A 22,769-nucleotide genomic window follows, 5' to 3' on the forward strand; every position below is an offset into this window, starting at 1 on the left:
CCTTGCAATCCTGAGGGCTTGTAATGTTCTGGGGCTAGGTGCAGCCTTGCATGCCAGGAGGGCTTTCCTCTTTGCCTCAGTCACGGGCTCCATCTCCCCCCCAGTTTGCCTCATACCAGTCGACATTCTTTCGCTCACTCTTCCCGTAAGCTGTGATGGCTGAATTGTACACAGTCACGGATATGGGACCACTTGGAGTCAATGGTGTCATCAGGTGTCACTTTGGTGAGGGCTTCCTTCAGTTTGCTGATGAACTGCTGTGTTTTCTCTGGATTGCTTGCACAGCAGGTGTTGATACGTGGGTGACCCTTCTTCTTGGCGTGGTGGAGCTTCTTGGGTAATATTCGCACCTTGCTGGTCACGAGGGAATGGTCCGTGTCACAATCGGCACTGTGGTAGCTGCGGGTAAGGAGGACACTGGCAAGTTCTGCACGCCTGGTGATGACGAGGTCTAGCTGGTGCTAGTGGCGTGAACGTGGGTGTCTCCACGACACCTGGTGGATCTCCTTGCATTTAAAGAAAGTGTTGGTCACACATAGGCTGTGGGAGCAGCACATCTCCAGCAGTCGCTGACCATTCTCGTTGATCTTGCCCCTTCCGTAAAAGCCGAGACAGGTGGACCAGGCCTCATGGTCAGCTCCCACTCTAGCATTGAAGTCTCCTAGTAAGTAAAGGCTTTCATTGTTGGGGATACTGGATATTGCCTGATCCAGAGCCTCATAAAACTTGTCTTTCTCCTCGTAGGTGGAGCAGAGGGTTGGGGCGTACACACTGAAGATGTTGACCGGGCCTAAGGATGTTGACAGCCGGAGGGCAAGGATTCTCTCAGTACCTGATGATGGAGGTTCAATGAAGGCGATTAGCGTGTTCTTGACGGCAAAGCCTACACCATGCTGCCTAGGTTCATCCAAGGGCTTCCCCTGCCAAAAGAATGTGTAATTGGCTTCCCTGATGGTGCCGCTGTCAGCCAGTCGGGTCTCTTGGAGGCAGGCAATGTCGATGTTCAGTCGGGAGAGTTCTCTGTCAATGACGGCAGTCTTCCGTGCATCGTCGATCTGCTGTAGGTCAGTGGTCAATCCAGGACACATGGTCCTGATGTTCCAGGTTGCAAAACGAAGAGTTGGAGTCTTTTTATTTCTTCTTTTAGTCTTTCCTGGTGCAGAGTTTTGTTGCCCACTTGTCGAGATGGTTCTCTAAGCTCCACGCACCCAGTGAAGCAGGCAGGCCATGGCGGGCAGCACCTTACTGACTGGGGGCTGCCCAGCTTGAGGCGGGCGGTATCTGTCCAGTGAGACCTGATGATCTCTCCCACCGTCAGAAGTAACCCCTGGCGCCAAGCTCTACGCCAATCGAGCTTTGACTTAGAACCAGTAAACTGCTACTTCTCGTGTTGTGCCGACGCCGTACGACGATGCTGGAGTGTCCTCTCCAGTGGTGCTATGAAGCCTGGGCAGGGTGGTATGGAGAATCAGCTGTTGCCCATGCAGCAGATCCCGCCTCTCCACGCAGCTGGTGTGCCCAAGGGAACGACGAATGCCGATACAGCTTGGCACCAACGGCGTCGCAGGAGTTGCCGGAATGACGTTGAAGTCAATGTCATACCGCCTTAGTGACTCCATCTCCGGATTTTCTGTCGGGGTTTACTCCCTTAGCCTTTCCCATGAGTGGGTATAGCCACAAGTCAGCAGAGGTTTGGAATCGGAGTTTTCCTTCTCCTAGATGAGCTACCATCCAAGGTTTACGAGTCCCATCTACCCGAAGCAACTGGTTTTAAGGCGCCAGTGGGCCGCCTTCACCCCTTCTCCTGTTAGTAGAAAACATGGTCTGCCGGGCTGCAATCTTCTGTCTTTCTTTCGTTCTCTCTCATTTTATTTTTTCTTTTATTCTCTCTCTCTCTCTCTCTCTCTCTCTCTCTCTCTCTCGTTTGGGCTGAAATATTTAAAATTAAAGTTAAAATGCTTGAATTCAAAGAAGGACAGGAATATTGTGTTTTCGCGTATTTTGATTTTATGTTTTGATCTATATAACCCCAACATATCATGGGTCAGTTAAAAGCAGTGGTTACATTGAACCTACAAGACCACCCAGCCAAACAAATTGATATTTCTGTTCAGGCACAATAAATAACAAGATATCACTTTGATACATTCGAACTACCGTCTCCTTTGAAGGAAAGATATCATCAGTAATCCACTTAATATTTTCGAAATGATTTCGATCTGTTTTGCATTTTGATCCACCCATACGCAATAATTAAATTGACACAAATACCACACTGATAAATTCTACTTACCAAACTCGCATTTACATACGGCTTGCCGACTGTTGTTGTTGTTGTTGTTGTAGGGTTTAACGCCATTTTCCAGCACACGATAGGCTATGCATGGCGGCCAGTATTAATGGTGGAGGAAGAAACCGGGAAATCCTCCGGAAAGAACCACCGACCCTCGAGAAGCTACTGGCAAGCTTTCTCACATACCCACATTGGCCGAATCTGAGACTCGATCCCAGCAGACATAGGTGAGATGTCAGTGATCCGTAACGGAGAGCGCTTTAGACCACTCGGCTACTCGGGGCCCCGCTTGCCGACTGTACAATTTTAATTATGTATAAATTTATCTGCACGGTAAATGAAAAATATTCCCAGTGAAAAATTATTTACTCTGGGTTTTTAAAGCAGAAAATGATATACGCCATGTCCGAAAATAAGCTATCATGATATCTGGATTTGTTCCAGATCCGGTGAACTCCAACAGAAAATCAATAAATACGTATTCGTCAACACTGAGTCTTATGTGAGTCGCTTAGCTAACACAAATATTTTTAGTTGATAATAACAAAATTTGTCTGTGGACATTAGTATATAGCGACCAGACCTATAATAAATTGATTCTATTCAATTTGATACAGGTTTCTAAGGTGAGTGTTGCGCTGAAAATTAATTTCAGCACCGTCGGATACTCTCACTTTAACATGCATAACCTTCCTACATTTCTGATATATATATATATATATATATATATATATATATATATATATATATATATATATATATATATATATATATATATATATATATATATATGGGGGGGGATGTTATGATTAAAGGTCCACCGTGTCTATCTGTATCTTTTATACTGTTATAATTTTTCACTCTCTATTTGTAAAATTATAAATATTGGTGTCACTGGTCACTCGTAAACTAGATTGCAAACAAATGCAAGCCATATTTTTTCCAGAGTAGGCTATCTTTTACAGAGATACCAAGACTGTAGGCTAAGTCATCTCAGTGCCGCCATGCAGGCTGAGGTCAATGCAAAGAAAAACATAACTGTTCAAATGTTAACATTATTACACCATTCCGACTGATATATCCCTATTTTTGAGGAGCTTGACTGAAAGTCGAAAATAATAGACAAGGAAATATTGCTACAATGTATTTACATGAGCAGTCGACTGAATCAGAACGAGAAACAGCGAAAGAACTATTCAGTGACAACAAAACAGAACTGTGATTTATTTCAACTAAATCTAGTAGATGGATCAATTACTTCCAAAGACCGTTTCCAAAATGTTTTGTATTGACATCTAAGAGTTATGTGTTGTTCTTTTTCGACCTAACGGAAGGCATAAACACAAATCAGTTATGTGCTGCATGCATCAACTTGATGGTCGTCCTTGACACGCTTTATATGCAATAATTTGAATACAATTTATTGATATTTAACGGTGTCTTATATGTCTTTTTGAATTTAATTCAAACTTGCATGAGAATGTTTTTCAACGGAGATATTTACCAAATCTAGTCTGGAGTCTGAATGATCATGACTGTGATGATACGTGCTGAAAAGTGAGTTTGTTTAAAAACAAGACACTCTCTTGTTCCTTATAGAGCCTTTTTATCATTGGTCTGGATCAAAAGTAGATATTTTAATGTTCACTGTCAGCATTCCAGCGTGATTAAAATAAAAACGCCACCGTCCTCCATGGAGATCTGATGGTCAGCAATAAAACGTTGTGTTATGCTGAGCTTATTGTTTACCAATTAAATCACAACTTTAAAATGTCTAAAAATGACATGTCATTCAGAACATAGCTACTAATGATAACTCTAACACGAAGTCACCATGCTTTATCTGAAGGGCTATTAAAAATAAATGGACTGGAAATTCCAAAGGTCACCAAACATGAATTTTTTCGGTCTCTATGAGATCTCCACGTTATTTTAATCAGATTTGATGAGTGTCTGATATTACTCCAGCATTAGATTACGTCATCGACATGGTATTTCCATAGCTCCGGTCAGATTTTAAAATGTCTCAGGCATAAGGCCCATGACCATGCATCTCATAACATAGATGGGCAAATTATATCATGTCATATTTAAAAATTTTAGTGACCCCTTCTTCGAGAGGAATTTTGTATAAAAAGAAAATATTCAAAATATGTTGTACCCTTCTCGAATAGAAATATTCAGCGATGTGCAGTGACACGAATGGCTCAGAAGAGATATACAGGAATATGAACTTAAGTCGATGAAATTTACTCTTGAGTCTTACGATTAGGGAAAATGCTCCAAAAACAATAACTGAAATTCAGATTTATTTACAGTGACTTTTGGTTCAAACTGCTATTGAAGTAAAAATAAAACTAGATTAATTTAACATTTTCGATAAGCGTAAGTTCGGCACAAAATAATTATCATAAAAGATGAACAGACAGTGTCATATGTTGAAATTGTTGAAACATTGTCCATTTGTATTCTACTAGTGAAAGAGACATAATAATGTAAATTAGGAAACGTTAAAGTAGTCTTCAGTAGCATAGTAATAACGATTTGAGATCGAGCTGACCAATCAACTTTTCCCATACATTAACATTTTCCAGATTAGCAATAACTTTTTACCCACTGGCGGTGTTTCGCACACGTGTGCATCTGAAATTTTTTCCCGCGTTGGTCCCCAATCGAGGCTTTCATGAAGTGCCCAATCATTATTTTACAGACCAACGCAGCGCTGAGTTTTGTGTACAGATACTTGTAGATACAAACAGATGGATGCCCCCGAAACTTGAAGGTGTTTACTTGCTTTCTACTGCCTTTAAAATAGTTCTCTGTTTTGGGTTGCTAGCGCCCATTTCCGTATATGCGCAAGAAGTTGCCGGTTGTTTTCCATTTCAACTAGCACCCAATCTAACTCAGCCATTGTGATTGTTTTATCTTATATAGCACCGATTACAGGTTTGCAATTGTGCAGAAACTACTTTGTGCCAGAGCGAGAACTATTGAGTACTCGTCTATTCACGAATGCAGCCGTAGAACTATTGAGTACTCGTCTATTCACGAATGCAGCCGTAACGAAATTATTTTTCAGCGCCACCAGCAACAATGTTCACTATCGATATAGCCGCGACAATAAATCCGACTGTTGTACATATCTTAGTTGTTGTATTTACAATTCCATCAACACGAAGGCCAACAATGGTCGCAGAGTCGATTCCACAAATAGCAACTCAGTCCGAACGTTTGTATTTCGTGATTGGGACAGTTTTCCTGGTGATTTCATCTCGCAGCTGTTATTCAGCTTCGAGTATCTTTTCTGCGTCGGTAGTTTTGAGGGTCGATCACAGTTCTTCTATTAATAATGCTGTCTTAATTGGTTTATAGGCTGGACTTGTTCAGCTGCAAGTAGACCATTTGTTATCATGCTGTCAATTTTTTTTCTTTCGCTGGTCATCAATCCTAGATCTGATGTACATGACATTGCATATACGTATTGTTTCATTTCAACACTGGCAACACCGACGTATTCCTTAATAAAGCACCCGATTCAACAGTGTCTCTGAATCCCGCTATCTCAGTGACTTCGATCACGCGGCTTCAAAACAATGTTTGTTGACGCCCACGTTGGACTGTTTAAGTTTTCCGGATTTACCTTTAAAACTCACAAGCTCGCGTGGGTTGACGTCAACAAAACCCGGCTGGTAAGCTCAGTCAAATCGGCTTTCGTGGCAAATCTGGTCAGATGCTCATTCATGCAGCGTTAGGTTGCTGAGCTCGCGCGTCTTTAAGTGCTAACAAGCATTTCATATAACTTTCAAGTGTGGCTTTTAAGTGACAATGAAAAATCAATAAGTGCTTTCGAATTCGGCTCCTTCCTGTGAGTGCATGCAGTGCCTCAGCAGCAAGATATCCCAATATTGGGTCGTCCCACCGTGCATGAATAAACAGCTGTCGTCGCCTTGGGCAAAGCCACAATGACTTCACGCGGCAGTGTAATCCCGTACGAATGAAAATGTTCAAGATATCACTGAGCTACCACGCATACGACCCAGTTTGTTCCAAGTCCTCTTGTCAAATCCACTTTAAGACGTAAGTTTTCAACTTGCGGGGAATCATTGACGCATGTTAATCCAAAATAAAGACATTTACAAAATGCTTGACGGACTTTGTCATCGTGAGTGAATTAAAATTGATCATAGGCGAAGCCATAAGCAAATACTTTGCTCTAAAGGTATTTTGAGAGTTGTCTCGAATAGTAGAAGACCTTTGCCAATCAAAGACATTTTCCTTTTATAATTCGTCTACGAGATTAACGGCCCCTAACGCAGCTGCTTTTGCAACCGTGGGAGCTGCAGAAGCCAACAGCTCTGGAATGGCCGCGATGAACGGATATATTACACCACTCTTTGGCATTTGCACCACCTCCGACTCTGATAACTTTAATGTTACTGAGGTTTACTTTTGTTTGGCCGCCTTGTATTGATCAAGTTGTGTTTGGGTTACCCACAAGGCGATACAATATTTTGTTCGCGAAAGTTTCAATATGAGCCGACACCCTTTTCTAACTGCTTCTTTTATTTCTTTTAAGTTGTTTTTTGTTTTGCTAATACCAACCTTCATTCAATTACGACTTTGTGAAAACCAACATGATTTTTTTAAGTGGCCTGTTGATTCAATTGCCCTCATTCGATCACATGTGTCTTCTAACAGTCTTTTGTCGGAGAGAATCGCATCAATGTATCTGTAACTGATACCAGGCGCATTTACACGTTTTGAAAGTGCATGTCGACCACGGACTGTTTAAACAATTCCAGGTGTTCCAATTAAAAGTAATAATATTGTACAACGTAGTGAAGTGTTTTTAGGAAATCTGCAGAACCGTATAAATGTTTGAATGCCGTTGCATGCACGACCATAGTTTCTGACTTTGATTGGCTTCGAAGTCAAGTAAACTTTTTTCTGAGCGTTCCTGATAGCTTTTTAGCCGAGAGAACTTATGACACTCCTAACCGTATAAATATCGTTACATTCTAAAGTCTTGTTCTACAGTTATCCGAGCCATATGTTGAAACGTCAAGATTACTTGTTATGGTGTACTGAGATCATATGAGGTACTTATTTCCTATGTTAGCGCTCCGGTGGCCTAATAGTTAGAGCGTCTGCCTTGGATGCGGGAGGTCGTGGGTTCGATCCCCGGCCGAGTCATACCAAAGACTTACAAAAATGGTACTAACACCTGCCTCGCTTGGAGCTCAGCATTAAGAGGTTAGTGTTAGGATAATGTGACTGGGTGGGACATCATGCTACATGTCTGCAGCACGATGCCCCAGTGCTAGACAGGACTATAAACTGCCACGCTGCAGACATCGTAGCAATATGACTGAAAAATTGTTAAAGCTACGTTAAAAATCCAAATCACACACACACACACACACAAACACACACACACACATTTCCTATTTATATCTGTCCTTGATCTGGGGTTGGCAGCGAGTTTGTGGGGACTGCGAGAAACTACAGCTTTGACCCATCTCTAGACTGCATGAACGACAACAAACATGAATCGGCGGTCAATTATGGGGTTAGCACAGACATCCACAATGCTATGTTGACAGCTCAACTTTGTGAAAAAAAATGTGATACGCTCCCTAACTATATACCAATTTGAAAACGGGTCCATTTTGGAGTTACCCATTATAGTGTACATAGCTCGTTTATCAGTGTTAAAGATCGCTACGTGGTCCCACGTGTTTATCATAGCTGGCATATTGGTACGTAATCCTATGTCACAAATTATTAAATGATCACTTTCACCAAAAATAACTTGAGGCGTCTTTGAGAACTGCCGATCAATAATAACAGTGATTCAACTACCTATATTTGCAAAATCATAGTGCTGCATTGATCTGCGGTAACAATTTACACCGGGGCACCCCGTGAAAATTTCGCCTGAGGGCCCACGCAGGTTACAATCGCGGATGCACTGGAGTACCTATAATTCCCAGTGGGAAAAAGGCATGTGGAATCTAGAAGAGATTTAGAGATTGGGAAGTGGTCAGATCGCTCTAAACAGTCAACACCTGCAATACGTAACGTGACATAGGCCCCTTACAATAACCGCTACCATATACAATAACATACAAGGGCTTTATTTAAAATGTTAAATTCCGAATTTGATTTAAATAATAACGTTCAATAATCACTAAAGGTTATCAGTATGCAGAGGAAGTACTTAGAATGAGAGATAAAGAAAAAGATAACAAATCGTCGAGGAGACACTTATCTCGGGAGCACACATTTTATCGAACTGAAGTACTCAATCCTAATGAATTTATTATCTGCAGAGCTCTGAAATATGTCATATCCGGAATTGTGACTGTCTTTCCCACTTCTAATTTAAGTGCTAGAAACATAGCTTTGATGTGACATTGTAAGTGTGTTATTAGCCGTAACATTGTCAAACCTGACTTCAACCGTACACGGCACAGTCATCAATTAGGGGCAAAATACTAAGATATATGAACTGTAAAAAAAAAAAAAAAAAAAAAAAAAAAAAACAGGTTTATATCTATATATGCTTTGTTCATCTGAAGCATATACTTATGTGTTGTAAATGTGATTATGATTAACTTTAATTGATATCAGTGTCTTTAGTACTCTGATGTGTAAAAGCTATGATGTCGCTTGAATGTCTCTCTACAAAATGTGGCGTGTCCCACGGCCTTCAACTAATGCATCGTTTAATCATTAAATCAAAATGTCTTCTGTACTAGAATTATGAAAACGAATATATTTATTATATATCAAGGTATATTATTTAATATTTTAATTGTGTATTAGTAAACATCTTTAATAAATTTAAATGAAAGAAGATGGAGTTACCAGCAAACCAGGCCGATGAACCTGGTGTTGATAGCTGTATGTGTGTGTGTTTCCAGGGGATGCTGGTAATAAACCTTATTTTCACAATTCAGCTTGATGCCTAAGCTCTATATTAGGAATTTTTTTTTATTTTAAATGTTATATTGTTGATGAGGTATAATCTTTGATTGTGTTTTGCGTCATTATTACTTACATCATTGACTTTTGTCGGTTTTTTCAATCAAACCCATCAAGTAAACTTTCATACTGCCATTTTTTTGGTAGTCATGTATGTATGTATGCATGTATGATGTATGTTTAGGGCTTAATGGCACGTCCGTACAATCACGGTAATAACGTGCAGGCTGAGAGTTAACTTCCAAAAATGTAAAAGTATTAAATATAATTGAAAGTAAACAAAGACATGCTCTATAGCAAAAATAAACCTTCCAAATGAACGTTAACGTGTAATATGACGAGAAAAAGGAAAAAGGTAAAGAGGTTACATTAGTTACGGTAAAATGAAGATCCTCTGATACAGAAGTGCAATATATTAAAAGGATACAATTCTTTTCAATACACAATTCTGCCGTTTCGTCAAATAAAACCAATTATTTTTGTCACGTGATAAACAGAATCTTGCACGAATAAACATATGAAATGAACTTTATGAATGAGCCAAGCAAGATTCCGTAAATGCTGTGCTATTTCCTCGAGAATTAAGCTTTACCTTGATATCGTTATCCAGATTAAATAGGCACAGATTCAAATTTGCACTTGCAAGAATTTAGACTTTGCCATGTTTGCCGTAATTCAGTGTTTTTCAAAGAAATGTAAACAAATAACATTTTAATTAATTCAACAAAAATAGTTTATCACATTCATTACTCTTGCTGTTTTAAATCAATTTTCTCGAAACTGCATTTCTACAACGTTTTCCTCCCACCCTTGCCATACAACATATAAAACGGCAATCATAATTAAGTGTGCTGTAATCGACAATAATTGATTGCATGCCATCATAAATTTATTTCTACCTGTCAAGAACATTATTTATTCAAACACTTTCTAGCCAACGAAGTGCACACATAAGATCAGAAATACCGCATGAATATATGAATATATATAAAGAGAGAGAGAGAGAGAGAAGGTGTGTGTGTGTATGCGTGCGTGCGTGTGTGCGTGTGTGTGTGTGTGATTTGGATTTTTAAAGTAGCTTTAAAAAAATCAGTCATATCGCTACGATGTTTGCAATGTGGCAGTTTATAGTAATGTCCAGTACTGGGGCATCATGCCGCAGACATGTAAGATGATGTCACATCCAGTCACTTTATCCTGACTCCAGGCCGACCAGTCCTAACACTAACCTCTTAATGCTGAGAGATTAGCGATGCAGCTGTTAGTACCATTTTTGTAAGTCTTTGGTATGACACGACCGGGGTTCGAACCCTCCACCTTCCGCATCCGAGGCGGACGCTCTAACCACTAGACCAAAGAAACGGAGAGAGAGAGAGAGAGAGAGAGAGAGAGATTTGATGTCAAGAAACTTGGCATACGTAACAAGCATCAATCGGCGTACCTTAATTTTACACGAAACCATACGTACAGGACTAGCACGATATATTTTTAAAATAGGGTTTTTAATAGAAGCTGGTAGCCGGCGATTTTACATACATCGCTTACAATTAACGAATTCCGCAAAAGTTCAGTTTACATTTTTATTCCATCGACGACAGTTGGTCAGTTATGAATATTATCTTCTTCCAGTCGACACATATAGGTCTAAATCTAGAAGACTTAATTTTTTGTATTGGTTCCGCTCTACATTTTGTTACTTTGCAAAAATTAATCTTGTAATTTAAGATAGGCCTGATCTATCTTAGGTATTGTTAAAATGGTGTTTTATTCCCTTTATTTTGGCGAATGATCAGTGAGTGAAATTTTAGTTATGGAATATATGGTTTCGTTGGTTTGTGGGTTTAACGACATATTTCAGCACACAACAGGCTAGACATTGTGGCCATTATATCTAGTGGAGCGAGAATCCAAACAAAACTACAGGAAGACACACCGACACACAAGAAGCTACTGGAAAGCTTTCTCACATGCCAATGTTTGCCAAGACAGAGACTCGAACCCACAAGGACAGAGATGATGTCAGTATTGCAAACATATTAAAAGTAGATAATGACTATTTTTGTTTGTTTGTTTGTCTTCTTTTTCTTCATATTTTATAATTCATTTCTTTTGTACTTTTAGAAGTTAGTGTTGTACACACAAGCAATATTAGTTTTCCCTAATTTAATAACTGCTAAATCTAGTGTACTTAGATTCTTTTCAGATTATTGCTCGTGCACATAGGATCAGCCATTTTGATCAGCTGTCTGCTTTAGGCAGCATTATGTTTCCCTTATACCACATATAAGGAAACTGCAATAACAGTACTTGATAGTAGCATAGAAGTATACCAATGTTCTCTCCATTGTGGTTGTTGCAATTTCACGTAACTTTACTTCATACATACCATTCTTTCATAAGTACTTCATAACTGTAGAGCGGAACCTTTTGGCATTATTGAAAATGCCTGTCTGACGCACCATTCAATCTCCATCATAGAGAACCATACATATTCAGTCTATTTACGTTCACGCACAATCGATCATGATCAAGAGTTGTAATCACGTTCCAGCAAAGACGAAAGGACCTAATGAGTTACAGACAGATGGCTGAATAAGAAAAATGGTTTACAATAAAATTAACATAGCAGTACGGATGTATGTTGGAACTGAGTATGAAGCAGAGATGTAGCATATATATATATATATATATATATATATATATATATATATATATATATATATATATATATATATATATATATATATATATATATATATATGTATATATATATATATGTATGTATGTATGTATATGTGTATATATATATATATATATATATATATATATATATATATATATATATATATATATATATATATATATATACACATACATACATATAATGCAACACATATACAACACACTTGTTCTGACATATAAAGTATATTTCTGTTGAAAGTGTGTCTACTGCCTCCAGTTCATTTAGGAACGAATGTTTTATTATTTATCTGTAAAAGTTTCAGCACATATACGTTACATATGGATAAACTACGTTTTGGCAGTGACCTCTTCTATTTTAATGTTGATTTTAATGTATGAATTTTTATAAGTCTCGGTTTTATCGATTTTATTGAATCTTATTATTTTACATGCAACACCTGGCAGCTTGCATTTTCTCAACCACCAATAATAACTAAATTAATTATTTTCCATAAAGGTGTCACTTCCTTGTTTAGGATTTTTGGGGTAAAATTAGCTCATGGGTTAAGATATTCGTGTCAAACAAATCTGACATTTCTTCATCAAGAAGAGACAATCACACCATTGGAAGAGAGGGATGTGTGTCCCCAATGAACTCTCACACAGGCTAAATGGCGTGGTCGCTGCCGGCCCACCCCACCCAGTAACATTTCTTTTCCGTTTTTGGCTGCAATTTTGTATTTTAATGTTGTCAGAGTGTCGCAATAACTATCCACTAGACATTAGCCAAACAATCCAACATTTACAATTCATCGCTGAACTGTATCTTGTTACTAATTCGTCCCTTTGATTGTTTCTTTTTTTGGAAAAAGAAGATGCAGGAAATGCATTGTGCAATCATAATGTTTATTGTGCATTGGAGATTATGTAAATTTAAGCTTTTTCTAGAGGTTTGTAGGCACTACCTGGTTTGTCATTAACGATAGCGTGTTTCTCTGTCTATGAGTCCAACGGTGTTATTCAAGATAATTTCAGAATCTAACACAACAAATTTAGATTAAAATGACAAGAACAAACATAGTATATTTTAACAGACTCGCAGCTTGGCTGCCTACGTTTTGCTGAGTATCACATTTACCAAGGTACAATGTCTTGTGTCCTATCCACCTGATGTGACGGCTTTCACTAATTACAACCTTTATTATAGAATGACTCTTTAATTGTACGAATATCTTTTGCATAAAATAATTTCCATTTGCTTGTAGATACCACGCAGTCCCATTCAAGCACATTAAAGTTCTGTGTGTGTTATCATTGCTTTTCGCGGCCTTTTTTGATGTATTATGTTGTCTCCGAAATAAAATAATTTAAAGCAGTTGTTTGGTTGAAGTTGGTTTTGTTTTATTGCTAATACTATACTTAGTTGTGTTCAGATAATTCGTGATCGAAGAGTTTTGCTAGTGCATGGATTTTTCGGCTTGTATTACCTACCTGACACATAGATGAGTCATTTGAAGTAATTTACTCTGTCTACGAATCCACATTGTCTAGATGGAAAACATTATCAACGTTATGTGCAGGGTATATTTCTTTCTAAATTTGCTAGGTCAATCACTTTTATAAGTAATTGATAAAACTTAACGGAGAATGATAATGTTTGAGACGACATCATAATTCAGGAAGAGCAAGTGACTAGGTATTCATTTGTTTTCTTGTGTATCAATGTTCGTCTTTGTACAAAAACGTTACATTTAATTCGTTCCTGTATTCGTGTTTTTGAGAACAGATGTTTGTTTATCCATGCATAGAAAGGGAAAATAAATATTTGATTCATTGAAGCTATAATCTCGCTGTTTGAGGCAACAGTGAGCTCCAAAAGATACCAGAACCACACGAATAATAGGAATTCATTGCGTTTCATGCTTTCGTAGAGCTTTTGTTATAGTTTTATTCAGGTTACACCGCAGAGATCCATTCCAGTCAAACATATTATTTTCTACGCATTTACAGCTTTTAAAAACTTGTATCGACGCAATGAAACGCATCTTCATTTAATGAAATGAACGTGCAATGTATATTAAATTTAATTGTTTATCTGTTAGTTTTACAGTTTTCATTCCATTAGATGATGGACTTGACCTTGTCCAGAACTGAGCCCAGTTCGTTTTTAAATGATTAACATGTTTTGTTTCATTGATTCCTCATTTCGAAACAGTCGCAGAAAATTTGACATGTACAAGGGAGCATTTGACTCTCCTATTAAATAGTGGACTTTTCGACAAAGCCCGAGACATCTATTCATCCATGTCAGTACAACATAATGCTGACTACGATTTGGTTAAGGAATGTATTTCAAAGGGTTATGAGTTAGTCCCTGAGGCTTATCGGCAAAAAAAATTAGGAACTATAAAAAAAGCTGGACAAACTCATGTCGAATGTGCAAGAGAAAAAGATAAGTTATTTGCTAGGTGGTGCTTAGCCAAGAAAGTTCATCAAGATTATGAAAATCCAAGACAACTAGTGATACTTGAAGAGTTAAAGAACTGTGTCCATAGTGACATTAAGCCTTATCTTGATAAGCATAAGGTCGAAACCTTGGAAAATGCTGCTCGTGCTTCTGATAAGTATTCGTTATCCCATAAAGTTACTTTTGTAAGTAAGGCTTCCACTCAACAGTCTGCTGGTAGAAAAGTATTTTAGCCTAATACGAATCCTTCTAAATTTCAAACTGGAACAAGTTTTAGGAATCAAGTTTCTAATAAGTATATTCAGAAGTCCTTATCTCGTCCTACGTGTCCCTGTTGCGATAAGAAAGGACACGTTATTTCTGATTGCTACAAATTGAAAAATAAGCAACAGAATCAAGACAGACCTATTCCAAATGCTCTTGTTTCTAAGAGGTCAAGGTCACGGTCATGTATTGAAAGCCATGCATTTATTGGGTTTAATAAACTCCAGTATGACTTTATTTATGGAGAATTATGAACTATTCATGTCAAAGGGTTCTAAATCACTCATGGGTGATTCAGCCAATCCCATCCCTATTAACATTTTAAGAAAAACCGGAGCTTCTCAGAGTCTTTTATTATCAGGTACTTTTCCTTTTTTTGAGAAGTCTTCTAATGAGAGTGTTCTTATTCAGAGAGTAGAGTGCTGCTTTGTTAATGCTCCTCTCCATTGTGTAGATTTATCATCAGACTTAGTCCCAGGACCTGTAACAGTATGGACGGGTCTTCTTTACCCGTTGAGGACATTCTTATAATACAAGGCAGTGACTTAGCTGGAGATAAGGTTGTGGTTTATCCACTTGTAACTTACAAGCATTATTTGGATCAGAAAGTCGATCCTATCGAGAAAAAGAATCCTTGATGTATACACAGCTTGTGCAATTACTAGAGCTATGGCAAAGAAAGCTCTTGATAATTATGTTGATCAGGAATGTATTCCTTTAGCTGACACATGTATTGGTCGGGCTTTTGATGAGGTCACTTTCACTCCTTGTTTGGTTCAATCAGAAAGTATTGATTACAGTGATCCTCTTATAACTACTAATTCTCTTTATCTTAATCCGAGTGACAAACAACAATCACTTGTTGTCAAACAGGAAAAAAGATCCTAAGATTTCCTGTTTGATTCAAAGAGCCGTTAGTGAAACTAAAACCACAGAAGTACCTGTTTGTGATTTCAATAAAATATGATTCTTATGAGACAATGGAGACCACCCTAGGTACCTGCTGGTAATGAGTGGTCTGTGAACTATTAAATTGTAGTTCCAAAATCGTACAGACAGGAAATGCTTACTCTGGCCCATGAAACTCCTTTGGCTGGTCATTTGAGGTTTAATAAGAATTATCACAAGATCATTAATCACTTCTATTGGCCAAAAATTAAAAGTGATGTTTGTAAATACTGCAGATTTTGTCATACTTGTCAAATGGTAAGAAAACCCAATTAGAAGATACCTAAGTCTCATCTGCAACCTATTCCTGCAGTTGATGAACCATTTAGCCCAAAAATGGTAGATTGTGTCGGTCCCTTGCCTAAGACCAAGCCAGGTAACCAATACTTGTTGACCATAATGTGTGCGTTAAAAAGATTCCCAAAAGCAATTTCTTTGAGGACTATTAAAACTGAAACAATAATAAAAGCTTTGGTAAAGTTTTTTTACTCAATTTGGCCTTCCCAAATCTATCCATTATGATCAAGGGTCAAATTTTATGTTTGGAATTTTCCAACCAATTATGCTTGAATTTGGCATGAAGCACTTCAGGTCGAAAGTGAAATTATGGTTTGAAAGAACTACAGCGAAGAGAACTTTTGAGTCTGGTAATAGAGTTTTGTCTCTCCTGCCCATTCATCAAAACCTTCTTCAAACTAAGTATTATGGCCCTTACAAAGTTAAGAAGAAATGAATTAATTAAATTATAATGATCGTACTCCTGGGATGTAAATAAATTATATGAGTGCCAGTATGTTGAGAGAGCTAGCCATTTTAATCATGCAATTAATTTAGTTGTACCTGTCCCACTCAATGCGGATTTAAGTGAAGGAATACAATCTGACTCTACTGATTTTGGAGTGACAAATCTTCGGAATTCAGAAATTATGAATAATCTGGACCAGAAACTTTCACATTTGCAACAACAAGAAAGGAATGAATTTAAATTGTATTACTTGAATATGAGCACTTATTTCCAGATGTTCCGACAAGAACAAAAATAAATTACCACTACGTTGAAACTGTAAATTCCACGCCTGTGAAACAACACCCATACAGGATTAACCCTCTCAAACAACAATATTTGAAAAAAGAAACACAGTATTTGATGGAGAATTATTTCATAGAGCCGAGTAAAAGTGACTGGAGTTCACTATGTATACTTGTTCCGAAACCAGATAATACTTTCCGTATGTGCACTGATTATAGAAAAGTGAACAGTGAGACTAAAACAGATTTATTTCCATTACCATGAATCGATGACTACATTGATAAAATTGGAAATGCAAAGTATATTACCAAACCAAACCAAATTTGATCTTTTGAAAGGATTTTGGCAAATTCCACTGACGGAAAGAGCAAAGGAAATTTTCGGCATTCGTGACTCCAGATGGACTTTATCAATATAAAGTGATGCCGTTTGGGATGAAAGGTTCGCCAAGTACTTTTCAACGTTTACTGAATATGATTACATCTGGTTTAGGTAATTGTGATGCTTACATCGATGATGTCGTCATCTACAACGACACCTGGAAAGAATATTTAGCGACAATTCGGAAATTCTTTGACACACCCACTGATGCAAGTTTGACAATTTAGTTACCCAAAAGTGAGTTTTGCCGCGCTTGTGTTACATTTCTATACATATCGTGGGACATTGAAAAATACAAGTTAAACCTATAGATATTATGGTCAAGGTCATGGTTATCTCTGAATTCCCTGTGCCTATCAGTAAAAAGCAACTGATGCGATTTTTGGGTAAGGCTGGATATTATCTGATATTTTGCTCCATTCTTTTATAATTGCGGAACCCCTGACAAAGGTATTCATCAAGAAAACCAAGTTTCTTTGGTCTAAAAAATGTCAGGAGGCTTCTGATAAGTTAAAGGCCGTACTTAAATGTACACCAGTTCTTACAGCTCCGAATTTTAATGAATCATTTAAATTGTATATTGATGTAAGCAATGTTGGGTTTGGATCAGTATTGATCAAGAGGATAAAAATGGTGGTGATCATCCAGTGTGTTATTTTTCTAATAAATTAAGTAAGCACCAGAGAAATTATTCCACAATCGAGAAGGAATGTTTGGCTTTGATATTGGCATTATAACATTTTTAAGTTTACATTAGCTCAGCTCCTTTTCCGATTATTGTGTTTATTGATCACAATCCCCTTACTTTCATCGCAAGGTGAAAAAGAAAAATCAGAGATTATTAAGATGCAGTTTGTTATTACAGAAATATAATATTGACATCAGGCACATCAACGGAAAAGACAATTTAATAGCAGATGCACTTTCACGTGTATAGAAATATATTATTTCATGTATAGTTTGTATCATTCATATAGTTTCTTCTTATGTTATAAACCACATGTATAATTAACCTATGATAAAAAGAAAGCTTTATTATATAAATCTTTCTTTCTCTTTTATGGAGGGAAGTGTTATGTACATTTACTGTATTGTTTGTCTGTTAGTTTAATTTTTTTTTTTTTTTGTTTTCTTCCATTACAATCTGTTGTAATGTGACATTGTTTACTGGACTTAACCTAGTCCAGAATTGAGTTCAGTTCTGTTTGGCCTGATTGACTTTTTATTCAATGATGTAAACAACTAAAAATAGCTTCATTATCCTCTATGGGTAAATGAACTTTGTATCTAGTTGCTGACCTTGTTTCAAAATCAGTGACAGTTTTGGTAAACAACATTTTTAAAACTTTTTTTTATTCTTTCTCAGAGTAAGAATCATTATGTTGAGTCAAGGTCATACCTGGAGTACATGATGTTTTATCACGTTCCATATGCTAACAAACTTATGTTTACTGCTGGAAATAAATACCTTGACCTTCATCCGGTGATGTATTTTGCGTTGTAATCAGTCCTATAACTGATGTTATGATAAAGGTTTGTCAGTTTGTTCTCTTAATTTTGACACGTTAAGTAGTGCATTTGTAGTTGTATTATGACCAGTTTAGGCTGAAGTTTATTTTATTTACATTATTGAATTCAAGTGATTATTTTCTCTGATATAATTCTTGGACAAAGACATTCGCTGTAATTTATATTGAATTCAAGACTGGAATAATATTTGTGTGATTCAACAAGAGACTGTGGACATTTCATCACTTCGTAGGTTATCCCAGACGTCATCGCCTTCCATCTTGAATTTCAACAGGATTCGAACTGAGATTCACTTAGAACTTTTATTTATAGGACTTGTATTTATAAATCTTGGATTATTTTTGTACTTAAATTGCAATACCGTAAGTTTTTTCTTATTTTCATTTAGTATTTTAGGAAAATAAATTATTTGTTAAATTTTGCAAAGCTTGTTGTCTTTACCATTTTCTGTTACTTATTTTAAGAGCATAGACCCGCAACACACAGCACATGGTTTCTTCAACAATGTCTCATACAATTTGGATATATCTGTGATAACTGCCCTCCATTCAACAAAAATCAAAGTTGATGAATGACTGTCAGAAAAAGCTTAAAATTTTACTCAACTCTGCTAAAACTGCTGAAACTCGTTGTATTTGCTTCAAATGAAATCCAGAATGGCAACCAGAGCTGCATCTAAAATTTTAGTTTTGCAAACGTTCTGAAATATGGTCTTCAATAACTGTATACTCTGCTTACCTTGTTAGCACAGACACTATGTACTTCATTCAGAATAACATTTTCGGCACCCGATATGATCGACCATCGCACAGGTGACCTACCTTGAATAATCACGTGTTACTTGTTTTCAGGAGCAAATAAAACTTCTTTTTTAAAGTTTATAAACCAAAATATTCAAGACAGATTACTGAAACTGTTATTAACCGGAGATCGAAGCCGGCGTGCCCTTGTAAGGAAAAACATTTGAGAACATGGCGGCAATATTTGATGTTAAGTGGTTCTTGTCCCCTTGAAGGTGAAGTGGATGCATACTGTCCGCGTTAACGGGAAAAATAACAATAGGAAATTATTAACTTTTTTGCAAAGTGAACAGTCTTTGACTGTTAAAGAAGTTATTTATTTTTATACATTTTCAGAAGTAGCTACATACACCATTTGCGATTTCGTTTGAATCTAAATGTCGTGTAGCTTTTTCAAATAACTATTGGAAACTCATGGAAGCAGTTGATTCAAAATGCATCTTTATCGACAATCATTGACGCAACGCCATAAAAGTATAACACAAAACTTTCATATAATAAATTCGATTTTATAATGTAAGCAATGAAGTACATTGTGTTTAACTTCCGTTTGGCGTAACATTCATATTGGACTAAACATGATTATCGTTTCACAAGAATGACACCTATTTTAAATAGCATGCATCATATAAATAGCAGCCACGAATGATTTGAGCTTTATGTTTTGAACATAAACGTATCACACAGTGCCAGATCTCAAAATTAACTGTCAAAGTTTGATACTTTTATATCACATAAGAGAGTCATCGTTTATTCAGCAATATATAAGACGTTATATTTGAGAAAAAGTCAGATTTACAATATTTAATAAAATAATAACGATAACGAGAAGTTAAGGAGGCAATCTTCTTAAGCATATAGTGGAGGTTTTCACAATTTAAACATCTTTCGATTATGCTTAATGACGTCATGGCCTGATAAAACGACGAAAACAGCTGACGACAATTTGACCATACCTTGACATCAATTTTAAGTTCACTAGCAATATTTATGGGACAGAAGGAGAAATTTATTGATTATATTGTCACTGAGAGTTCCTTTACTAAGGGGAGTTCAAACAAAACCATAGTAATTTTTCATGGCTTTGTTTTTTCGGATACAGCTCAAAATAATTGGAAAATAATACTTGCTACTATCGTGTCTTCCAAAATGATTTTTTTTTAAAACAGCTTTTCTTGAAAGGCCTCACACTGTCATTTTCAGACTTTCCAAGAGACCCTTGGTGCCATGACTGTGAAACATACATGTTTAAAGTCTCAGACTTTCAGAGAGACCTTGGTGTCATGACAGTGAAACATACATGTCTCAATTCTCAGACTTGAAAAGCGACATGGTTATCGTGACAATGAAGTAAACATGTCTAAAGCATCGGGACCATTTCCAATGCTACAAAATGCATTGGTTTAAAGTCCACGAATCTGGTACATGGTACTTTAACTGTATATGGAAAACTACAAATCAGCATCCCTTCAATTAGTAGACATCGCCACTACATCTCGTCGTTATATTAAAGTTCAATCAAGTAAATACTCATAAGTTATATTTAATCCTTTTCTTATTCATTTACAGAAAAGTCGAACTTTCAAACAAACGCTACTTTCCTAAGTGAGGCAGCCCGAGGGGATAATTTGTTAGCCAGTCGCCATGTTGAGTCAAGAGCTGTCACAAAACTGACCAGCTCATCTTCATCGCCAAAGAATGCTTGTTCAGGTATTTAATCCCTCGTGCACCAGCCTATATTCACAAGTGTTCTTGAACTCACTGAAGCCTTGTCCCGTACAGTGGTGTGAGTCCTGTCCTTTCAGGAGGAGCCAGAATGCATCTACACCAGAGAAAGTGTATATAATTCTAAGTGATGTTGAAGAATGCGTTAAGAAGGCTGAGGAAAAAATCATATACCAAGAGTTATAAACATAACACAACATTAGTGATGTGTGTTGCTTCTTTGAAAACTTTCACTTCGGTACACCAAGATAGTTTACTAAACCCTTGATGAAACAACAAAAGTGTGCATACCATCACGGGCACAAAGCTTATCTAATGTCTAATGAATACTATGAACTAGTTTAGTGGCTGGGATTTATTTCTACGTAGGTTTGAAAATATTCAAATTTTCATGGTAAGTTAACATAAATGACTGGCCCTGCTAATACAATATTTATGTCAATTATCTTTCATGTTGAGTGTTCTCAAATTCCTAATTTGTGGCCGGCAGTAAATGTAAGAAAATTAGCTCACTATATATCTGAAGTCGCAGAGCCATGGGTCATCATAGACTTTGTAGCGAAGGTGACTATGGATTAGAGCTAAGTTGGTCATTTTATGACCAGAATCATTTTGTTTCTGTGCCTTGACAGGCATCTAGGAATAAGAATTGCAATTCTGCAGATATTCCTTTTAGGTTTGTGGGGCTTTTTAATTCCAGTATGGTTCCCAAAAGATCAAATTTATAAAAATGTATCCTTTCATAGCTATTTTTTATGGTCGATGCCATTATGACTTACAACGAAGCTGATCATTCTTGAGAAATTATATGAAAGCATGACTCGTCGCCCGCTCTATAATAGACAAGATGGATAAAAGCTGGAAAACATGGTTGTCTATTAAAGTCATAAGTTTATCCAACTAGAAATTCTATAGCGCGAATACATTTAAAATGATTATCCAACTGTATATCGAATTTTGTTCTTAATATCTAATGGATTTATTAATTTTATCTGTCAAAAAAAAATAACTGATGTGAAATAAATATCAGTTAACGGACACTAGATTTAAAGTTAAACAAGTACGATTCATCAGTTTTGCTTTATGTGTATCCAGCACAAGGGAACTCCTAGACTGATAAAACCATTTTATATGTGTTGAAGTATACAGTATCTATTTGACTGTTTTCAGGTTTTTTGGTCAAATCTTTTTCTGCGTTTTTTAATAACTTAATAAGTTTAATATTACATCTCATTTTCAATTATACTGAAGCTCTTTTACAAAAAGCAAAGACCAATACTGATTTTTGTGTGTTTCACAAATGATTATTTTTGTTTTCTTTAGTTATGTCTCTACCGTTTCCATTTTCTTTTGCGCATCACTTTATTTAATTGTTCTAACGGACTCTTTATCCTCATATTGCATATGAACGTATCATACAAATTACTAGATCATATTTATGTTATATTATCTCCCCGTAATTACCTCTCATCTTTTAATTGTTGTTTTTTAAAGTGAGGCTTAGCACATAAAAAGTATCATATTTCCGTAGAAAATTGAAACAATAATTTCGTGTTGACTGCACCAATACCATTATAATCAAGGGATTATTTCGACAGATATTGCTCTACTGAAAAATAATGTTATATTAGAAGAAGTGAGATTTATATAAACGGAACAAAT

At 36.7% G+C, this 22,769-nt stretch overlaps 1 protein-coding gene across 1 annotated transcript in view; it reads left to right on the forward strand.

Moving 5' to 3' along the window:
• Positions 1-22,769, forward strand: part of LOC149780702 (thyrotropin-releasing hormone receptor-like) — an 81,376-nt gene that overhangs the window by 49,465 nt on the left and 9,142 nt on the right. The window contains exon 3 of the mRNA XM_089936225.1: positions 20,952-21,092. Within this exon, the coding sequence (XP_089792351.1) occupies positions 20,952-21,092 (141 nt within the window). The remainder of the gene's footprint in view (positions 1-20,951; positions 21,093-22,769) is intronic.

This window comes from Sinohyriopsis cumingii, chromosome 16 (genome assembly GCF_028554795.1).
Source record: "Sinohyriopsis cumingii isolate HCF-2022 chromosome 16, ASM2855479v2, whole genome shotgun sequence".
Lineage (NCBI taxonomy): Eukaryota > Metazoa > Mollusca > Bivalvia > Unionida > Unionidae > Sinohyriopsis > Sinohyriopsis cumingii.